Source organism: Theropithecus gelada, chromosome 10 (assembly GCF_003255815.1).
Source record: "Theropithecus gelada isolate Dixy chromosome 10, Tgel_1.0, whole genome shotgun sequence".
NCBI lineage: Eukaryota > Metazoa > Chordata > Mammalia > Primates > Cercopithecidae > Theropithecus > Theropithecus gelada.
The window spans coordinates 56,404,447-56,426,092 of record NC_037678.1 but is presented as its reverse complement, the minus strand read 5'-3'; the positions used below and the strand labels follow the sequence as shown (position 1 = coordinate 56,426,092).

General features: G+C 50.9%; 1 protein-coding gene across 1 annotated transcript in view; it reads right to left on the bottom strand.

Moving 5' to 3' along the window:
* Positions 1 to 21,646, bottom strand: part of CDH22 (cadherin 22) — a 133,822-nt gene that overhangs the window by 69,560 nt on the left and 42,616 nt on the right. Inside the window, exon 2 of the mRNA XM_025399914.1 lies at positions 6,747 to 7,403. Coding sequence (XP_025255699.1) covers positions 6,747 to 7,004 — 258 coding nt within the window. The 5' untranslated portion in view covers positions 7,005 to 7,403. The remainder of the gene's footprint in view (positions 1 to 6,746; positions 7,404 to 21,646) is intronic.

Below are 21,646 nucleotides of genomic sequence, written 5' to 3'. Positions count from 1 at the left end.
GAGGAATGGAGAGGAGGGAGTAGAGCCTATGGTGATGTCATCTTCTGTGGAATATGATGCAGAGCTCACCCTGGGGCCTACTGGCTGCTCTCTGGGGACCGCAGAGTCAGACGGGGGCAATCGGCCTGGGCAGGAGCTAAGATCTGGGAGTTACGAATTCAGGCCCAGCTGGGGCTGCCTGCCCTGCCTGCCTGGGTCCCAGCTCCAGAGTGAAGGGAGAATGCCTGTGGCTCTGCCCTAAGAAGATATTTCTCAGGACTCTCAGCTGTGTGTGGTGTGAGTGGAGGATGGAAGACGGTGCTCTCATTTATTGAGCACCCACTATGTGTCACACATGTGTTGCAGGCCATCTGCAGAAATTGAGCTTGACTTTGTGGGGTTTGCAAACGTATCCCTATTTTCCAGGTGAAGAGACTGAGGTGGCCCCAGGTCTGTTTGACTCCAAAGTCCAGTTTGGTTTCTCTGCAGTCTCTGGGAATCTGGCTAGTCTGCTTACAATGCCTGTGGCAGAGGATGAGGGAGAAAAGGGGAAGGAGTGGGCTACCGGGTGGCCACTGGGCTGCACAGCTTGGACAGTGGCCTTGACACCAGTCTTTTGCCCTGTGCCCTGCAGGCCACAGTCATCGGTGGCCTCTTCTCTCTAAGCCTCCATTTTACCATTTGGAAAAGAACCTCAAGCCACACATCAGGAAAGATTACGTGCTTTGGAGTCAGAATCAGCTCTGTACCAGCTTCAGCTTTGCCAGCAACCTGTGCATGCGCCTGGGCAAGTGGCTACCCTTCTCTGAGCCTCAGTTTTCTCATCTGTAAATGGGGCTGATACTGCTTCACCATATATATTCTGAAGATTCATAAGATAATATATGGAAGCTCCTTGCACTTAGTAGGTGCTCAATGTAAATTAGTTCCCTCTCCTTTTCCTGTGCTGGTCTCAGGAGGGGTTGAGGGGTCACCTAGTTTATCCCCTATCTCCTGATACAAGAACCACACAGACTCAAATCCTGACCCACTGGAGATCTAGGGGCCATGATCCAATCAATGCCTTCTTGTCTTTCAAATTCAGCTTGTTTCCTCCTCCAGGCAGCCCTCTCAGATGCCCTCTCATTTGGTTGAAGAGACCTCACCTGCTCCGTTCCTGCCCCGTACACAAACCCCTCCACTCCACACCCTCCTGTAACTTCTAGTGTTGCACATCTGTGTCCCCAGCTGTCATGGGCCTCAAGGTATGGACTAAGTTAGGTTTGTCTATGTCAGAACTCTCTGTGCCTGGCACGCACTAGGTACCCTGACAATACCTGCAGAGAAAATACAGGGGGTGGCAAAGTTGAATGTGTGTGTGTGTGTGTGTGCACGTGAGTGTGAGTTTGCAAGCTCCTTGAGGGTCAAGCATCTGGCTGTTTATTCCAACTCCCCAGCACCCAGCACGGGGCACAGCACCAAACATATTGAATACATGAATAATAAAGTATACAACTGTCATCAGACTCCCCTAGTTGTCTTCTGGGATTTCTGGAGAATTCAGCCACTCTTAAATCCCAGGTACACATGGACAATTGCTGGGAACTTAAAACACTCCAGGCACAGTTCTAGACCCTTTACTGCTATCTCACTGATGTCTCATCTTGTGCATCAGAACTTACTCTCTCCCCATTGAGTAGGTGGGCAAACTGAGGCCCAGAGAGGGTCTAAACCCCACCTAAAGTCACACAGGTAATGAGAGACGGCTCCAAAGCCTGACACCACATTCAGAGTTCTTTCTACCACATCAAGTGTGGCCAGCCTTGGAGGAGAAATCCCCCTCAAGCCCCATCCCTTGATCGTAAACAACACGAAAAACACAAGAGTGATGGTTTCTCATCCCAGGGGGCTGAAAAATGGGATTTATGAAGCCATTAATTACTTCCTCCTAATTAAATCAAAATTAAATGCGAGCAGAGGTACGTTTTCCTTATTAAAGACAATTAAACGGACAGTGCGGCTACGCAAATAAAATGAGTCCAGGATTTAAACGGAAAGCAAATCAAATAAAAAGCCTCCCCGGAATGAGGGGTCTGTTCACAACCGTGCTACTCGTAAACCAGGAGTTCATCAATTTTCTTTAAATATTAGCAACTTAATTAAATCTGCTCTCCTCCCCACTTTAATCCTGCCGTATATCTAAAATAGATCTCACCGCCTACAGGAGTTGGTCATAAGTGCTGACCCCATAATTCTATCTTTTTTTAAAAAAATTAAAAATCCTACAAAGTCCACATCCAGCTGACAGAAGCCTCGGGGGAAATTACCATTCGGAAAAGGGATTAGTCAGAGTACCCAGATTTTATGGAAATGCTGGGAGTTTGCTTTGAGGGTGGGTGTCGTGAGAAGGTCGGGGAGAGGTGGGCCAGGGTTGCCAATGGGGGCAGGGCCCCAGAAGGAGCTGTTCGTGTGGAGCCTGGGTGACAACCGCGGGGCCCAGCAGTTCCTGTGGGTGCTGACAGAAGCCTGGCGGCGAGTGATGGAGGAGGTGGTTGTAAAATAGGTTACCGTCGGGCGCCTGGGGTTCACTCTGCGGATGGTGCTGTTGCTAAGCTACCTTTAGAATTCGACAAGGACGGATGCTCCGAGCGGCTCCCTGGGGTGGGGGAAACCAGGAAGCAGTGAATTAACTGAAACCGTGGTGAAGTCCTTTCTTCCTGAAGAGTGAGAGAGCGTGGTATGAGAGTGTGTGTTTGCATTCACGTGTGTGCCCACACAAGCACTCGTACATACGAGGGACTCAGCTGGAAAGGGGACAGGTGGCTTTTAAAAGCCCAAGCTTGTATTCCTAGGGTGGGGAGGGGTGGGCTAATGACAAACTTCCCCCCATTTAGTGGTAAGAAGCTATAATGTTAAGTTGCCAAAAATACTTTTTGTGATTTGGGGTGGGAGTTTGTAGTTAGATGGTACACTCAAGATGGTGGAACTCTCAATAATAGTGAGACTTACAAGGTGAGACTTAACAATAATAAAAGTGAATACTTACTGAGCACGTGCCAGGACCCAGCAAGTATTCTAGGTTCTTGATAAGTACTAACTCATTGACTCCCCAAGGCCAGCCTTTGAGCTGGGTCCTAGTAATAGCCTCACTTAACAGATAAGGAAACTGAGGCACGGAGAGGGTGAATACAGTCAGCCCTCTGTATCCATGGGTTCCACATCAGTGAATGCAACCGACCAAGGATCAAAAACATTCAGCAACAAAATTGGGTCTGTACTGAATATGTACAGATGTTTTTCTTGTCCTTCTTTAACAATATAGTGTAACTACTATTTGCATAGTATTTACACTGTATTAGGTATTATCAATACTCTAGAGATGATTTAAAGTATATGGGAGGATGTGCATAGGTGATGTGCAAATGCTCTGCTATTTTATATTGGGTTTTGGTATTCACGGGAGGTCCTGGAACCAATCCCCCATTGAGAGATACCGAGGGACAACTGTAAAGTGCCCAAAGTCAGGAAGATCACAAGCAGCCGAGCTGGGAATTGAGCCCAGGCAGTACAGCTCCAGGTGGCCCTTTAACCACACACAATGCCACCTCTCATAAGAAAGTGCACATAGGGTAAACATTTGCAAAGAGATGCAACCTCTTCCTCCCTGGCTGGAGTGCTTTTCTGGAGATGGCCTTGAGAGTAAGACAGCAGGGCAGGGGCTCTGGGTGAAGGTGATAGAGGAGGAGGGTGACAAGTCCCAACAGCAGTGGCAATTGTGGAGAGAGGTTGCTGGGGGAAACAGAAAGGGCCCTGGGCCCAGCACAGTGCTTGACTCCTAGCAGCTGCTTAATATGAAGCTCTTGAAGTGAGCATGGAGGTTGTGTTAGGAGACCTCGCTTCTTGGGTTGGTTCTGCAGCTATGTTGCTGTGTAGCCTTGGCATGATCTTCTCTGCCTCTGGGCCTCAGTTTCCCCTCCTTCTAATGAAGGGAGCTACAGGGCCCTCCCCTGCTTATAGACTGTGGTTCCATGAGATGGGGGTGTGGGGTCAGTTCATGCTGTTGAGGTGATAAAGGCTAGGTAGGGGCAGATGAAAGCGTGAGTCAGAAGCTGGTTTTCTCATCTTTTCAGGATGTGGGTGGCTGGGGAGGCTTTTGCAGAGCCCCAGCTGCTGGGCGGACAGCAGGGCTGAAGTGCCTCAGATGACCACCTCCTCTGATATTTAGGCAGATGCATCAGTCCTTTCCTGTGTCTCTGGGGTTTTCCTGGACCAAAAGCCTTTTCCCAGGTCTGAGAGTCTCAGAGGGGTCTGGAAAATCAGGCTGGGATTGGCCTCTTCTCTTTCTCTGTTGGGGGCTTAAAAGCTTCAGCTCAGGGGGCCGGGCGCGGTGGCTCACGCCTGTACTCCCAGCACTTTGTGAGGCCGAGGCAGGTGGATCACTTGAGGTCAGGAGTTCAAGGCCAGACTGGCCAACATGGTGAAGCCTCATCTCTACTAAAAATACAAGCGTTAGCTGGGCATGGTGTAATCCCAGCTACTTGGGAAGCTGAGGCAGGAGAATCGCTTGAACCCGGCCGTGGAGGTTGCTGTGAACTGAGATCGTGTCACTGCACTCCAGCCTGGGCAACAGAGCAAGTTTCTGTCTCAAAAACAAAAACAAAAATGAAACCACCACCGCCAACAACACTTTGACTCACACAGATTCAAGTCCTGGCCATGCCACTCACCCATGACTATGACTTTGCCCTCTGTTACTTCGGTTTCTTTACCTACCGAAGGGAATGATGATTTCCACCTTGCAGTTTAAGGGTTAAGTACTTTATATGGGAATAATAAAAAACAGCAACAACAAACAAGCCGCAGGCTGAACACTTTATGTGCTCTGTTTTCTTCTTTAATCTTCAGCAACCTTAGGAAGCCGGCTCTCTGAGCCCCTATTTTTACAGATGAAGAGACTGAGTGTTGGGGCGGCAAAGGAACTTGTTCAAGGTCACACAGTGAAGGGGTTGGCAGAACCAGGCCTCAAACTCAGGTTTGTCTGCCTCCAAAGCCTTCATTCTTAGCGATTTCACCTTTGGCTACTACCTATCACATAGCAGCCTTGGTCACTCCATCCCCAGCCCTCACCCCATTCTACCAGCGCCACCATCTCCCACACCTGACTGGGAGTCAGGAGTCCTAAGCTTTGCCGCTAGGTTGCTGGATGATCTTGAGCAAGGCCTCGAACCTATCTGAGCTCTGTCTGTCAAATCCTTGCTCAGCTTAATTCGTGGGAATCATTCATTCATTCATTCATTCAGCCACATGTATGGAGGGGAAAATAGCTTTGGGGGATCCTGATCTCTGAGCCTCAGAACTGCCTCCCAGTTCCCAGACTCATTTAAGCACACAGGAAGTTCTGGAGTCGTCTCTGCCCACCCACATTGCTGACCAAGACTTCCTGGAAAGCTAATTGGCCTTAACAAAAGCCAGATACTGTCCCGGGCCACCACTCTACTTTCATGCCCTACAATCACCCTCCACTTCAACACCTCAACTACTGACAAGGCTCTGAGCAAACCAGCTATTTTCAGGCCTCCAAATCTTTGCATAGGTTACGTCCTCTTTCCCACCAGCCTGATGAACTCCTACACCTACGTCAAAACCCAGTTCAGGTGTTTTCTCTTCCGTGAAGAGACATGACAAAATATACTATTTAATGATTGCCTACTCAGTGCCCAGTGCTGACTCGTGAAGCTTTTTATGCACCAGGGTGCCTCTGCCACTCTGGGGATCCCTAAACTGGCAGAGACTGAATCTCACTCGCCTTTTCTCCCCAGCATCACACCCGGGCCCCACAAGGGGCTCAGGAATCGAATGGATGAATAAAAGTCCTTCTCAGCTTCTTATACTTCTGTGGCACAGATCTTCAGCCAGATTTACCAGCATTTACTCAGAGAGTTTGAGAAAGTAGTTTCATTCATTCATTCATTTATTCACTTAATAAACCGTTTGCAAGCAATGTCTGTGCTAGGCACTGGGGATTTCATGGCCAGCAAAACAAACATGGTCTAATAGGAAAGACACACATTAATTGCACAATCAAACAAACACATGCATAATTAAAGTGTTATGAAGGAAAGATGCTGGGACCTCAAGGGGGATGTGACAGCAGATCTGTCCTAGTCTGGTGTGGGCAGGAAGGGTTTCTCTGAGAAAGTGGCCTTGGAGCTGTAGTGTGAGTGTAAGGTCATCCGTGAAGGAGCAGGAAAGAGCAGTTCAGCGGGAGAAACAACTTAGGCAAAGGGGCAGTGGCAGGAGTGTGCATGGGGCATTGACTGACTTTCAGAACAGCAACAGAAGGGCAGTGAGGCTGAAACTCAGAGAGTGTGGCAGGAGATGAGGCTGGAGGAGGAGCCAGATCTTTGTAATCAATGGATAGATGGATAGAATTTAGGCTAGACCCCAAGTGCATAGGGAGCCGCTGAAGAATTTTAAGCAGAGTGGCTAGAGTATGTAGAGTAGAGAGGACCGGATTTGCAAACTCGTTCCTAAATCCCGCATGCATCTAGCTACAGGATGGGCTGGGATTGCCTGCTGGGCTCTCTCTAAGATGAGGGGGAGGAGAGGAGGCCGTGAGGCAGAGCGGGAGTGGGGCTCTGGACTCCCTTATCAGTCTTTGGCCAGGGAGCAGAAGGAGGCACATGAAACGTGGATTTAAAAGGAAAGGTGAACTAGGGTTTCTTGTATCTACCAGTGGGTGTCCTCAGGGTCCTGGGATCTGGAGTTGGAGTGGGGCCCCACTTTACCTTGCCCACGTACAGGGGCTCCGTGCCCGTGTACTCCTCCACCACGAAGAACTGGTTCCACACCCAGCCGCGTTTGACGCGGCCGGCTCCCAGCGCGCCGTCCTGCCGAGCTCCGGGCGCCGACGGCGCGGGCGTGCCCGCTGCCCACAGGCGCCCCAGCAGCGTCGGCGGCGGCGGCAGCAGCAGCAGCAACAGCAGTAGCGCGGGGGACAGCGCGGCTCCCGCCCGGAGCCCCCTACCTTCGGGCCTCGGCCTCATGCTTGGCCTGCGCGGGGCCGGGGCCCAGGAGCATGGACGGGAGGCACCAGGGCGCCGCTGCTCCGTCGCACAACGATGCGGCGCCGTGTCACATGGTGGCCTCAGCGCGGCCGCCGGGATGTCGCCCCCGACGGGGCACCCGGACAGGCCCGCGGCCCTGAACGCCGCCCAGCCTCGGGGGTGCCCGGCTGGAGGGGGAGGGGGCGCGGCCGCATCCGGGGCATGGACAGCCCCCGGGGTCCCCGCCCGCGCCCCCCTCGACGCGTCGCGTGCGGATCACCAGGCAGCGCCTGGACAGCTCCAGAGTCGGGGAAGCGCCATGGTTCCTGCGCAGAGAGGATGCGGGTTGAGGCCGGCAGATCCTGCCAGGATTAGGGGCCTTCCCCTTCCATCAGGAGCCTGCAAGAGAAACAAGAAAACATCAGATGGGGCTTCTGTGTAGGGGCGTGGGCAAGTTGAGTCTATCTTTCCTCTTGTAGGTACCAACTAAACACCTTCTGTATGCTGGTACTGTGCAGGGTGGGACAGGCACCATAGCGACTCACAGTGGTCCCCTCTTCTTGGAGCCCATAGTCTAGTAGGCGCCCTCTCCCGCACACCGCAGCCTCTCCTTTCACCTGGCATCAGACGCCCCTGCTCTCCCAACCTCCTGCGCCTTTCTCACAGCCCCTCCCCAGCTCAGCCTTCATGCCCACACAAGCAGAGACCCTAGTAGGTGGCGCCCTTGACCTGGCTGACGATGTCTCCAGCCCTACTCAGCCCCCAGAAATCCCCCAACCCAGGTGCTTCTAGATGACATCTTCAAGAGCCCCCAAGACCCAGGCCTCCGCGGTGCACAGAAGTCCAGCACCCAGCCCACTACCCAATACGCCTGCCTTCCTATCCATCGCGACACAGACAGGCCATTCCATCTGAAACAAGCACCAAAGGAAGGCCCTCTGATATGCTCCTACCCCCACACCAGCTTCTAGGGATAGAGCACCTGAGTCCCAGAGGGCCTGGCTTGGAGACACCCCCAGTGACTCCAGGCAGGGTCACAACCCCTCTGAGGTTGCCTCTGGTGCCTCCACATTCCCCCAGAAAACATTTCTTTCCCACAGTCCAAGAGACACCTTTCCTCCCCACTCCTGGGCCAGCCTGCCGTCCCCAGATCCATCCATCTCTCCTCCCCTCTCTCCATCAGATCCTGCTTTCAGCAGGAAAGGATCTGAGGGACTAACGCCTACTCAAGCCATAATGATGAATAATGGCTTAATGTGGGTGTTTACAGGGGACAGCGATGCTGCTTAATGGAGGAATTTCAGGGACAGAGAGGAGTGCATGGAGGTGAGGGGCTCAATCCTCACTTGTTCTTCCCCTGAGTCCAGTTCAGCTCAGTGCAACAGCTCAGTTCCACCAAGCTTCAACTTTGTGCCAGGTTAGGCTGGTTGCCAGGGGCAAGGTAAATAAGCTCACAGTTTAGTGGGGTGGAAGGTGAAACCCTTCTTAAAACAACCTAAATGCCAGGTGGCATGTGATCAGGGCTATAAAAGTGTCTGTGTGTGGACAACCTGAGACCTGTGGGGCTCAGGGAAAGGACTGAGCTCGGGTGTTTGGAAAGGGAAGGTAGGCGGGAGACAATCAGGGCTACTTCTTGGAGGAGGTGGCATCTGAGCAGATGGGAAGAAAAGGTGGGCATTTCAGGCAGGAGAGCGTGCATGATGGCTGAGTGGTCTGGCCAGTATGGGGAGTTAGATTGTGAACAGGGGTGTGTGTTTGGGCAGATGGTGTGTAGCAGGGTCAGGGTCGGGGGCTGACCTGGCCCTAGCCAGATCTTCCTGAGAACAAAGGAAGTGGCCTGACTCTAGTGAGGAAGAAATGCAGACCACCTTCTTTAACCCAGCATCACAGTGGGCAATGCCATCCCTTCGACTCATGGGAATTACAACTCTGAAAGTTGTCTTATGCCTATTTTGCAGATGCCTAATTCCCCAGTGCTTTTTTCTAGCATCTGCGCCAGAAAATCTTTATGGAAGGAGTTTCAGGGTGGGGAGTCATCGCTGGAAAGTGAGGGTGATAGTGAGGGGGTTAAACTGTAGTTCTGGGCTGTGACAATGGGAAAACGTCCACACTCCATAGGTAGGAATGGAGGGAGGGGTCTGGAACATGCTGTTCCCTCTTTCCCTATAGGCCCAGCCTGAACTCATGGGGTCAGGAGGACCCATGATCCTGCTGTGAACATACCCTGCCTAGGTGTAGAATGACTTCTATGGACCTGGGCACCAGGCTCCCCAACCCTGACAGCTCTGCTCTGCAAGCCCTGCTCTGTGCTGCCGCCTCCAGGGATCTGGCTTTGATTCCCCGCATTACGACCTGGGCTGGTCGTAAGGAGGCTGAAGTTGTGGGTGAGGAGGAGGTGCCGCTCCAAAGTCTTCATTTCCTGGAGCGTAAAGTTTCCCTGCGTGCACCATGGGAACTCTTCCCCCAACTCCAACAAGCAGCTCCAGGGCCCATCACAGCCCTGTAGGGATGCAGAGGAGGGGAGAGGCTGAAGGGAGAGAGAATTTGGAGGGAGGCTGCTGCCACTTCTGGAGAGGGCTGTGGAGGTCGATGGAGCGGCATGTCAAGGGGAGATGTGCCAGTGTTTGCAGGCACCCAGCTGTTGCTCTCCTTCCCTCCTTTCCTTTATTTCTTTGTTTCTAACACCTTTTACAAGGATGGGAGGCTCTGAGATTCATTCAGTCACCAAACATGAGGGTCTGCTACAAGCAGGGAGACAGAACAGCGTTTTATCTTTTCACTCATTCATTTATCGAACATACGTTAACAATCGCTTTCTGTTTAAGACAGCAAGATGCAATCAGTTATTCAGCGATCTATCAACAAAGAGATGCTTTTCTTCTGGTTATTCCTTCACTCTTTCCACATATATTTACCAGCACTTCTCTAATGCCAGTCCCTGTACTGGGCACTGGGGACATAGCAATAAAAAAATGAAGTACTGGCCGAGAGTGGTGGCTTGAGCCTGTAATCCCAGCATGTTGGGAGGCTGAGGCGGGTGGATCACTTTAGGTCAGGAGTTCGAGACCAGCCAGGTCAGCATGGTGAAACCCCATCTCTACTAAAAATACAAAAATTAGCCAGGCATGGTGGTGGGCATCTGTAATCCCAGCTACTCGGGAGGCTCAGACAGGAAATTCGCTTGAACCTGGGAGGTGGAGGTTGTAGTGAGCCAAGACTGCGCCACTGCCCTCCAGCTTGGGCGACAAAGTGAAACTCCATCTCAAAAAAAAAAAAAAAGTCCTAGCCTTTGTGGAACCGACCTTCTGGTGGGGGACACAGATAACAGAGGAATTAATCTACAGTATAATTTCAAGGAGTGGTAAACATTGAGAAGAAAAGTAAAGAAGGAGGAAGTGGAGAGAGAATGATGGAAGGAATGGAGTGAGTGCGTTGTTAAAGATACGATATCAGGAGGGAGGGCCTCTCAGAGGAGGTGGCATTGGGCCAAGTCTGGAAGGATAAGAAGGAGCTGTGCACAAAATCGTTCCACACAGAGGGAACAGCCTGTGCAAAGGTCCAGAGGGTGGAATGAGCTGAGATGGCATTTGCAGCTAAAGTGCAGGACGCATCTGGACATGTGGAGTTTGGGGTGTTGGGGAGGAGAAGGCACTCTTGGTAGAAGGGCTGTCCAAGGCAAAGGCCTGGAGTCAGATCCCCACTTTATATATTTTTAAAATTTTATTTATTTATTTTTGAGACGGAATTTCTTTCTGTCACCCAGGCTGGAGTGCAGTGGCGTGATTTCGGCTCACTGCAACCTCTGCCTCCCCGGCTCAAGCAATTCTCCTGTCTCAGCCTCCCAAGTAGCTGGGATTACAGGGTGCATGCCACCACACCTGGCTAATTTTTTAATTTTTAGTACAGATGGGGTTTCACAGGCTGTTCTTGAACTCCTGACCTCAGGTGATCCACCCACCTGGGCCTCTGAAAGTGCTGGGATTACAGGTGTGAGCCACCGTGCCTGGCCAAGATCCCCACTTTAGAGAGGGGGAAAGTAGAGCCCAGGAGGACTCTATCAAGCCTACTTTGTCAACAAAGCGGTGCCTCGAACCTGGCACTTGGACTCCCCAGGCATAAGGCATCTCCAGGGAATGGGAAAAAATGCACCTCTAGGTGACTGCAACCCAGTGTTGGAGTCACCACTGGCAGGGCAAGCCTGCCCCAACTCGTGAGGGCACAGTCTGCACTATTGTTTGAGGGTGGAGCCCTGGCCCTCCCATCCTCACCTCTCCCTCCTGCTCCTGGCCCTTCATACCTCAGCCTACAGGTCCTCCCTCAGGCATCTTGGCTAGGTGCCCTGGCAGCCTGCCAACTCTTCACTGCTCTGCACAGCCCTGCTAGGGCTGCCACAGACATGTCGGCCTCCTCCCTCCCTTCCTCCCTTCCTCCTTTTCTTGCTCCAGCTGCTTTTCCTGAATGGATGGTGACTACAGGACCCCGTCCTGGCATTCAAAATCGGTCCAGGGAGGCAGCTGTGGAGTCCTGCAGCCGCATTCAGCCCTCCTGGGAACCCCTCCCATGAGACCTGGGGCATGTTGGTGGCCTTCCCTGGTCCTCAGGTCTCAGCCTACTGCACAGAGCTGTTTAATCCCAAATGAAATGAAAAACTGAGCCCAGGCCTGGCTCAATTAATTTTGGCTCTGCCCTGTCCACACTTCAGCCTCACCTCCTATAATCTGTCCGTCTGCCCAAGGGTCTACATATATGCCTATGGCTTCTATGTGCATGCGAACATGTGTCTGCAGTCACTTATGTGACTGAGTGTGCATGAGGATTTGATGTACATTCCTTCATTTCACAAATATTTATGAGTTTCCACTCTGTGTTGTTCTAGGCACAGCAAAAAGAAACAGGTACAGTCCTTGCCAGGTGGGGACACGGACAATAAACAAATAACGTGTCAGACAATGGCAAGTGCAGTGGAGAAAGCAAAGCAGAGTAAGGGGCAGGAAGTTCTGGGGATGGTGGGATTTGCTGTTTATCCATCTATCATCATTATTACAAATGATCATTTATGCAGGGTAGCCAGGGAAGGCCTTGTCATTAAGATGAGATTTAAACAGAGATCTGAAGTGAGGGACAGAGGGGTTGTGCACAAAACTGGGAGAAGAGGCTTTCAGGCTGAGGAAACAGCAAGTGCAAAGACCCTGAGGTCAGCAGCACGTGTCTAGTGGGAAGGAGGAACATGAGGGGGTCCCCTGTTGCTGAAGTGGAGTGAGTGCAGGGGAAGCAGCAGCCGATGAGGTCAGAGAGGGTGGAGGTGTAGTCAGAGCCTACAGGCTCTCTTGGGTTTTTACTGTGAGTGAGATGAGACCCCTAAGAGGGTTTGGGCAGAGGAGTGACATGATCTGACTTATGTTTTAAAAGATCATTCCGGGCTGGGTGCAGTGGTTCATGCCTGTAATCTTAGCACTTTGGGAGGCTGAGACAGGAAGATTCCTTGAGGCCAGGGGTTCAAGAGCAGCCTGGGCAACATATCAAGATCCTGTCTCTACAAAAAACTATTAAAAATATTAGCCAGGAAAGGTGGCATGTGCCTGTAGTCTCAGCTACTTGGGAGACTGAGGCAGAAGTATTGCTTGAGCCCAGGAGTTCAAGGCTGCCATGAGCTGTGATCACACCACTAACACTTCAGCCTGGGCGACAGAGTGAGACCCTGTCTCTAAAAGAGAAAAGAAAAAAAAAAAAAGTCCAGGCACGGTGGCTCATACCTGTAATCTTAGCACTTTGGGAGCTGAGGCAGCTGGATCATTTGAGCCCAGAAGTTTGAGACCAGCCTGGACAACATGGCAAAACCCTGTCTCTAAAAAAAAAAAAAAAAAAAAAAAGAAAAATTAGCTGGGTGTGCTGGCATGTGCCTGTAGTCCCAGCTACTCAAGAGTCTGAGATGGAAGGATCACCTGAGCCTGGGGAAGTCAAGGCTGCAATGAGACATGATCACACCAGCCTGGGTGACAGTGAGGCCTTGTCTCAAGAAAAAAAAAAAAAAATCACGCTGGCTGGCTATTGCGTTAAGATAGGCAGATCCTGGGGTTGGGAGGGGCCTATGGGAATATTTCAATAATCCGGCAGAGGACTAGTCAGGGGCTTTGATCAAGGGGGAGCAGTGGAGATGCTGGGCCACAGAATATGTTGATGGGTCAGAAACGGGGTTCATGGGAAGACAGCAACTGAGTGTGGCCATGCCCTCAGCCTGGGCAGAGGCAATGATGGTGTTTCCTTTCATTCAGAGTTGAAGACGGCAGGAAGAGCAGATTTGGGGGTGGTCAGGAACTGACTTTGATGTGTTACAATCAGTTTTTGGACAGGTTACACCCCAAATCTCTGTTAGGCATAAAGCAGAGATGCAGAGCAGGCTTCTGTGCCTATGGCCAGGAGTTCAGGGGTGAGGTCCTGCTGCAGGTAGCAATTTGGGAATTTGAGTGGCATGTAAAGTTGAGACTGGGTGAGAGCACCAGGGAGTGACTGTTGATGGAGAAGAGATCTGGGGACCAAATGCTGGGGGACCACAGCTATAGTGATCCAGGAGATGAGGAGGAAACAGCAAGAGACTGACAGAGAGAAGGGGAGGGAAAGGGAGACATTCTGGGAGCCAACAGAAGAAAGTGCTATAGGGAGGGAGTGGTGAACTGTGCCGAATGCTGCCATTGCAGGGTGAGCGTCTGTCCAACTGTGCCTGGGACAGCTCCACGGCATAACTGTTAACAATGTCCCCCAGTTTGGATGATAAATCATGTGATCCTACTGACAGGTCAGATGTGGACTTTGACTTAACCATTGGAGTTAGTGGGGCGGAGGTCATTAGTGACCTTGCTGGCAGCGATCTGGTGGAGTGGTAGGTGCACAGGCTTGACTGGAACAGGTTCAAGAGAACCGGGAGGAGGGAAGGTGGGGACATGTGTGGGTCGGTGACGGCCCCTCTTGGGATTTGTGAAGGTTCATTTGCCTGCCCCCGCCCCCCAACCTCATCCCAGTAGAGATGGCTCAAGACAGAGGCTCAGGACACAAATCAGCATACACATAATGCAACCAGGGCAGCTTCAGCTGTGTGGGGAGGGCCAGAAGAGCCCCCTTCTCCCTGCATCCCCTCCTGTACTCTTCCCATCTCTCCTGCCACAGGGCCCAGCCAGACAGGTGAGTCTCTGTCCTTGCCCAGGCTCCCGTGACTTGGCAGATCCTCGCTGCTCCTGCCTTGGGCTGGGTTCCTCTAGCGGGTATGGGAAGAGGAGAGCAGCCCCAACCCTGGGTGTGCTCCCTGTCTCCCAGCTCCCCAACAGCCTCGGGGAGAGTCCCACAGCTCCAGTCTCTGGCAGTCACCGAGTACCTGCTGTGCTCTGGGTCCTGTCGAGGCTCTGTCACTCTGGGGGACACACAGAGGAGGCAGGCACGATGCGAGAAATATTAACAACTTGAGGCAGCATAGACATCAACCACCCTGACTGCAGGGTCCCAGGGGCCAAGGAGAGGGCAGGTCCAGGAGATCCCTGTGGTAGGGGCTAGAATGACAGGGTCAGGTGGTCTTCAGGGGGTTTGGGACAGCGTCTATTTACCAATAGTGATGAAGCATTTCCATACACATTACAGCCACACTACGTGTACTTGACTCTTCTCAGCCCTGGAAATAAGCCAGATGTGATCCCTGCCCTCAAGGCAGTCATAGCCTACGGTAGAGACGTCCATTCCTTAATTCATTCATTCCACAAACTCTTAGAGAACATTCCCTAGTGAGACAGACAGACCATTAGGTACTCTTGGGATGATGGAAACCTAGAGGCATAATTCTCCCAAAGAGCTCACCATCTAGAGGGTGGCAACAGCCATTCAGCATTTACAGTATACCTCACGTGTACCATTTTCTCATTTATCCTTTCAATGAACACTTATTGAACTACAGGGTACCAGATTCTGTGCTGGGTCCTTGGCAAGTTTCACAAAGGAGCCTTAACAGGTTTGTGGCCAAGTTACCAGATTCCAATGAGAGAAATCCCCGGCAGTTGCTCATTTATCAGGGAACTAAAATCTAGTGAAGACCTACTATGTGCCACATCACATGTAAGTGCTCTGCAAATTAAATGCACGTGCTCAAAGATGAGCAGGAGAGACCAATATTTTTTTAAACCCAAACAAAAAATCCCACAACAAAAAATAAAACCAGGAAAATGGAAAGTATAGAAAACTCATGCACAGATGTGAAGGCTCAGAGGAAGAGCTCCTATCTCCTTGGGTAACCATGGAGGGCTGCCTGGACGAGGGGGGCATTGGAGCTGATCCTTGAAAGGTGAAGAGGATTTGGACACAGGGAGATGAAGTAGGAAATTACCAGAAGAACGAGCATGAGCAGAGGAAACCTAGGACATGAATGGGATACAGTGAATAGTGTAGTCTGGCTGGGTTTTATGGTGTATAAAAAGAGTAATGATTGGTACCAAAGTTATCAAAAGAAAAAAGAACAAAAATGAAATGAGAAAAAAAGAGCTATGGGAAATACAAAAGACATGGCTGGCTGCAAACAGCCAATTCATCCCTCATCCTTCTTTCTTGTTTCAATTTCATTTCAATATTTGCCCTCAGCTCGGCCATGTGCTCAGTCCCTCCTCTGTTAATAGTGACTAGTCTAAACCAATAGGACCCAGACCCCTCTCCCCACCAGCAATTGATTTAGAAAGTATTATGTGACACAATTCTGGTCAGTGAAATATAAAAGTATATCTTCTGTGGGCTTCTGGGAAATTTTTATTATTCTTAAAAAAGAGATGCCTTAAGGAGGACCTTTTTGTTTTCTGCATGTGGAAATAGGTGATGGCTGGTGCAATAGCAGCCACTTTTGGATGATGCAGGGAACCACACCAAGAGGCCAAAGAGGCCTACTAAGAAAATACAGAACAATCTGTGTCCTTGAAGATGTTTTTGAACTACTGAATTAAGCCACCCGGGGTCTTGAATCCACTTCCAGCCTCCACTTCCTCCAGACTCTCTTTCTCTTCTCCCTGAACTCCCTCAGGCCTGTCTGGCTGTGTCTCCCTTTGGGGCTTGCTGTCAGCTGCAATGGCAAACTTCCGAAAGACAAAGACCACTCCTACTCCTCTTCCATCCCTTTCCCCATTCCCACACACATACCTGGCAGAGCTAAGCACAGAACTGGGGCCTGGGAGGGAGTCAGGAGAGGCTTGCTCCAGACAGACTTCAGAGGCTGGTCGGGTAATATGACTTTCCCTGTCACTGGGGAGTTGCCAGCTGTGGGCATCACTGCTGCTGCCTGTACTTCCGGAGTCTGGTTGGATGGCCAGCATGTCCTTTCTTGATTTCTCAATGCCCTGGCATCGTCACTGCCAAGGCTGTATGACTGCCAGCTTGGTGGCTCCAGGCTCTCCCTTGTCATCTGTCTTTCCCCCTGGGGACAGGGGAAGGTATTCTTATCCTACTTGTCATGGGATTTGTGTCCTCTCACTCTGCCAAGACCAAGAAGAGGGGCTGCACAGAGCAACCCCCAGACAGAACAAAGTAGAACAGATTTTGTGGTGCTGCCTGGGGCTTTGGCACCCCTGCCTCCTCCCCCAAATTCCTGATAATCTCTTAACATTCAGGGGACCTAAGACCACGAGATCCAAAGTCAGACCACAGTTTGAGTTCCAGTTCCATTATTTTACTCTATGTGTGACCTTGGTAATTTGCTTCATTTCTCTGAGTCTCAGTTTTCTCATTTGAAGAATGGGGATAATAGTACTTACCTCCCAGGGCCAACGTAAGGAGTAAGCGAGATGAGGCATGTGAAGGAATCTGTGGTGTTTGGCAATAAATGTTAGTGAATGTCGTCAGAATGACTAGTGTTGTTATTACTATTTCTGGTCCCTGGACAAATACTACTGGACCCTATTATGCACAAAGTATCCTGGCCAGGTAAGGAGAGTTTAGAGAACTTCATCCTCTCAGCCATTTATTTATTCACTCACGTATTTATTTAACAACTGTGCTAATCAGGCCTATAGTGCAGCCTGAGTCAAGAAGAGTGAAGAGTTGCACAGGGTGTGGGAGTTGCCTCCTGCTCCAGCACCAGACTCAGGCTGGGGGAAAGGGTAGTTCAGGAAGAGGCAGCTCATGCATCTGTTCATTCCTTCACTCACTCACTCCTCCCAACACACCTGGCTTGTATGTGGCCTCTCTCCACGCCTGCCTGGCTTCCAGGGCTGCCAGTGGGAGCAGTGCCTGACAGTCTGGCTCCTGTCTGCCCCCACTGAGTCCCAAGGGCACTGTGCCTGCTGGATCCTGAGCCCAGAGCTCTCTGTGCTTGGCTGCCATCTTCTCCCTGGGGGAAAATTATTTCTACCAGCTCAGTGCTCTCCTTTTGGGCCAGAATAGCTCCTGGTGTAATGCAGGAGCTACTGAGGCATGGAGGGGTGCTGGGAAGATCCACTTTGTCTCTGCTCACCTCTCAATGCCTCCTACCCCAAGGTACAAGGCACGATGGAGCCACAAATGAAGGAGGCAAACAGTTACTGCCTCAGCGTGCCTGCAATTCACATGAGCATGTGTGAGGCTGAATACACGCATGCATGTGCATCACTGATGTGTGCAGGGGCAGCATGCACATGTACCACATCCTAGCACCAAGGACAGCTCCCTGCACACACTAGGTGCTCAGTAAGTGTGGAGCGAGAGACTAAATGGGGGTCTGCTCTTCGTGTGCTGAGCCCAAGGGCTATTTCTGGGGCCTGTGAGTGATGCACGTGTAGTGTTTGGATGGAGGGTGTTTGCATCTCTGAGTGTATTTGTGTGTAGGGGAGGCGGGTGGTGGAGTGGGAGCAGGATATCCCAAAGTTTCTGGGCTTGGTAGCTGAACATCACCCAGGGAGGCAAAGGTGGAAGGTCAGGGGAGAGGGGATGATCAGAGCTGGGGTCTTATGCACCCCATATACACGGTCACCTCATCTGCAAAGGCTGACCCGGGGCCCCCAGTCTTGCCCCCTGCCCCAGGCTATATGCCGAACACGCTGCCGCACACGTCTTCATGAAGCCCAACTCAGTCTGGATGGTTCTCCTGTTCCAAACCTTCCTTGCTGCCTTTCCCCTTTAAGATAAAGCCCAGACTCAGGCCTAGCATTCATTCATTACTGTTTAGAGTAACGAAGGTTTTTCATGCTCAATGACTCCACACACAGCCTTTTGAGGTGGATATTGTTATTTGCTTCCATTTTTCAGATAAGGAAACTGAGACACAAAGAGTTTATGTGATGGGCCCAAGGTCACACCACTGCTATGTTGTGGAGTCTGGATTTGAACTCCAATCTGCCAGCTCCTAAGCCTGTACCTTTACCCACTACCCACGTGGCCCACTCAATGCTCTGCCTGATTGGGACCTGCCTACTCTACATCTTGCCTCTGCCTCTTTTCTCCCTGGGCAGATGGAACCACCTGCTGTTCATGACATTCATGCCTCTGGGCCTTTGCTCCTGCTGTCACCTCTGCCAACAATGCCCCTCTCCCTTGCTGTCCCACATCCAGCTCTGACTCAATGTTCGGCTCCCAGCCCCACTGCCCTCTCCTCCATGCGGTCTCTCAGCCTCCTCCCCCGACCCTGGAGAGCTCACACTTATCTGAGCCTGTGTCTCAGAATCACGCTTTTCTTTGTCCTGGCCTCAGCACTCTGCCCACTGGCTGTGGATGCTTCATGATTGCTCTCTGTCCTCCAGCTCACACTTCAGTGCTGTGCTCAGAGTTTGCACTACTGAATGTGTAAGTGAATCCATGAAGGGATGTGTGGATAGATGGATGAATGGAAGAACACACGGTGGGGTTGCCTGGTTACTGCTGCACCCCATCCCTCAGACTGCTCTTCTATGCTTGTTCCACTTACGGATTCATTAAATATTTATTGAGCACCTACTATGTGCCAGGCTAAGGATGCAGCAGTTAGAAAGTCAGACAAAGTCCCTGTCCCCATGGCCTTCCATTCTGTGTGTGTGTGTGTGTGTGTGTGTGCACGCGCATGTGTGTGTGTGTGTGTGGAGATACATTTATTCGTCCAACAACCTCACAAATAAATGCACAATTACCAACTGTGCCAAGATCTGCAAAGAGAAAGTACAAGGAACTCCCACATTTATAGGGGACACTACCTCATTTGGGATGGGTGGGGCAAGTTAGGGAACAGTTCCCTGAGAAGGGGTTTTTTAGCTGAAACCCAAAAGATGAGTGAGATGTACTGAGGCACAGGTGGCAGAATGTGCAGAGCCATATTTAGGGGACTGAAAGGCCACGGGCAAAGCAGAGTGTAAGGGAAGAGGCTAGGGAAACAGCTGAGGATGGGCCTGGAGGAGTTGAGATTTTGACTCAACCAGAAGGCACTGAAGAGCTTTTGGCAGAGGAGATGTGTTCAAGGTTGTGTTTTAAAAGAGGTCACCGTGCTTGCTGCTGGAAGAACAACTGCGGATGTACAAGGTTGGAAGTGGGGGACTCATGAGAAGGTGGTGGCAGCGTCTGAGGAAGAGGGTGGTGGTGGCCCGGACCAGGGAGGCCGGCGTGGGTTGGAGAAAAGGTGACAGACTTGGAATATTTAGGAAGCGAAATGGACCAGAGTTGGTGATGAATCAGACGTAGTGGACGAGGGAGGGAGAGACATCAAGAGTGACTCCCCGGATTTGACGTTTATTGATCACCTACTAAGAGCCAGGCACTGTTCTGGCACTTTATACGCATTAACTTATTTATTCCTCACAATAACCCCATAAAGTCAGTTATCATTATCCCCTTCACAATCTCATTTCACTCCATCAGAAAGCTAGGCAATAGGACACAGTGGGATGTGTCCCAAGCTTTGTTCCTTTGGGGAACAACCTTGGCAGATCAAAGGCACAGGGAAGGAAGAAAGAGAGGCCAGTTGCATACATTGAGCTGATTCTGAGTCAGTAAGAATAATGATAGATAACATTTATAGCGCTTTTACTATGTGCCAGGCACGGTGCCATCCAATTAGCTAATAATAAGAGGTAACACTTAGTTCCATGCAGAGCACTTTGTATCAATGATCTGATTGAATCCTCACAATAGCTCTCTTTAAAATTTCTATTACAGAAGCAGGAGCAGTGGCTCAGAGAGGTTGAGGGACTTGCCCAAGGTCACACAGCTAGTTAGTGGAGGATCTGGAATTCAAACAGGCACTGGCTGTGGGAGGAAAATGAGGATGGGCCAGGAGGTGCTCAGTGGCTGCTGGAAAGGACAGGCCTGCATTTGGCTCTCAGCATGAACCATGTCCTTCCCCCAAGCTACTTGAGGTGACTTAACCCAGGCCTGCGTCCCTCCTTATCCCTGACCTCCCGTGCAAATTATGAACATGTATGAGTGCGCACACACACACACACACCATGCACACACACACTGTACCCACACACACACCGTGTGCACACACACACACCGTGCGCGCACACACACACAGAGTGCACACACACACCGTGCACACACACACCATGCACACACCGTGTGCACACACACACACCATACACATACACCATGCGCACGCACACCGTGTGCACACACACACACCGTGCACGCACACACCATGCACACACACACCGTGTACACACACACATACTGTGCGCACACACACATCGTGCACACACACACCGTGCACACACACACCGTACACACACACACCATGCACACACGCACTGTGTGCACACACACACACCGTGTACACATGCAGACTCCTTGGCTAGTACTGCTCGCCTGCCCAGTGGCAACCTGTTGGGACCCTCCACCGCAGGTGCCCCTGGCCTGCACCTGTCTCCCTGCCCCGCCCCCGCCCTGCCCGTGTGCCGGTGCCGCAGGCAGAGCCGCGCTGTACATCATGTTGACAGTAGAAATTACATCCCGAGCTGCTGTTTTACACCGCGCCCTGTCAGAACTCACCGCAGCCCAGTGATCAGGACAAATTGAATACCATCCTGGCCGTGTCAATATTTATTCCATTTTACAAACGCGTCCGGATGGGGGCAGGGCCCTGCCGTGGTGCCAGCCAAGCAGAGTCCCAGGAGGCCCTTCTCCCTCCAAACCGCCTCCTCCTTGCTCTTTCCCCCTCTTCCTCCTCCTCTTTCTCTACTTCTCATAATCAGTTAAAATTGTAAAATTCAGCCTTGATAATGAAAGCTGCACAAATCATAAACGCATAGTTTAACGAAAAGTCATAAAATGAACCCTTGAATCCACACTTTGAGCAAAATACTGAAAATAGTCCCCTCCTCAGAAGCTCCTATTGTGTGTCCCTTCTTGACCATAACCCACTGGTTCCTTCTGTCCTGGCTTTTATGATGACTAGTTCCTTGCATTTCCTTGTTGTCTCCCGACTATGCATTTCTGACTATGTTATCTTAGTTTAGTCTTGCTTGTTTTTGAGCTTGTATGTCATACTGAACGGTCTTTTGCATCTTGCTTCTTTTTCTCAGCTTTATGTTTGTGAGATTTGTCTTTGTTCTTGTATGTGTTCCTTTTCACTGCTGCATAGTACTCCATTGCATGAATACAGTGACTTAGAAATCCATTCATCCATTCTCCTTTTTTTTTCCTTCTTTCCCCTTTTCTCCCACTTTTCCTTCCCTTCCACCTTCTTC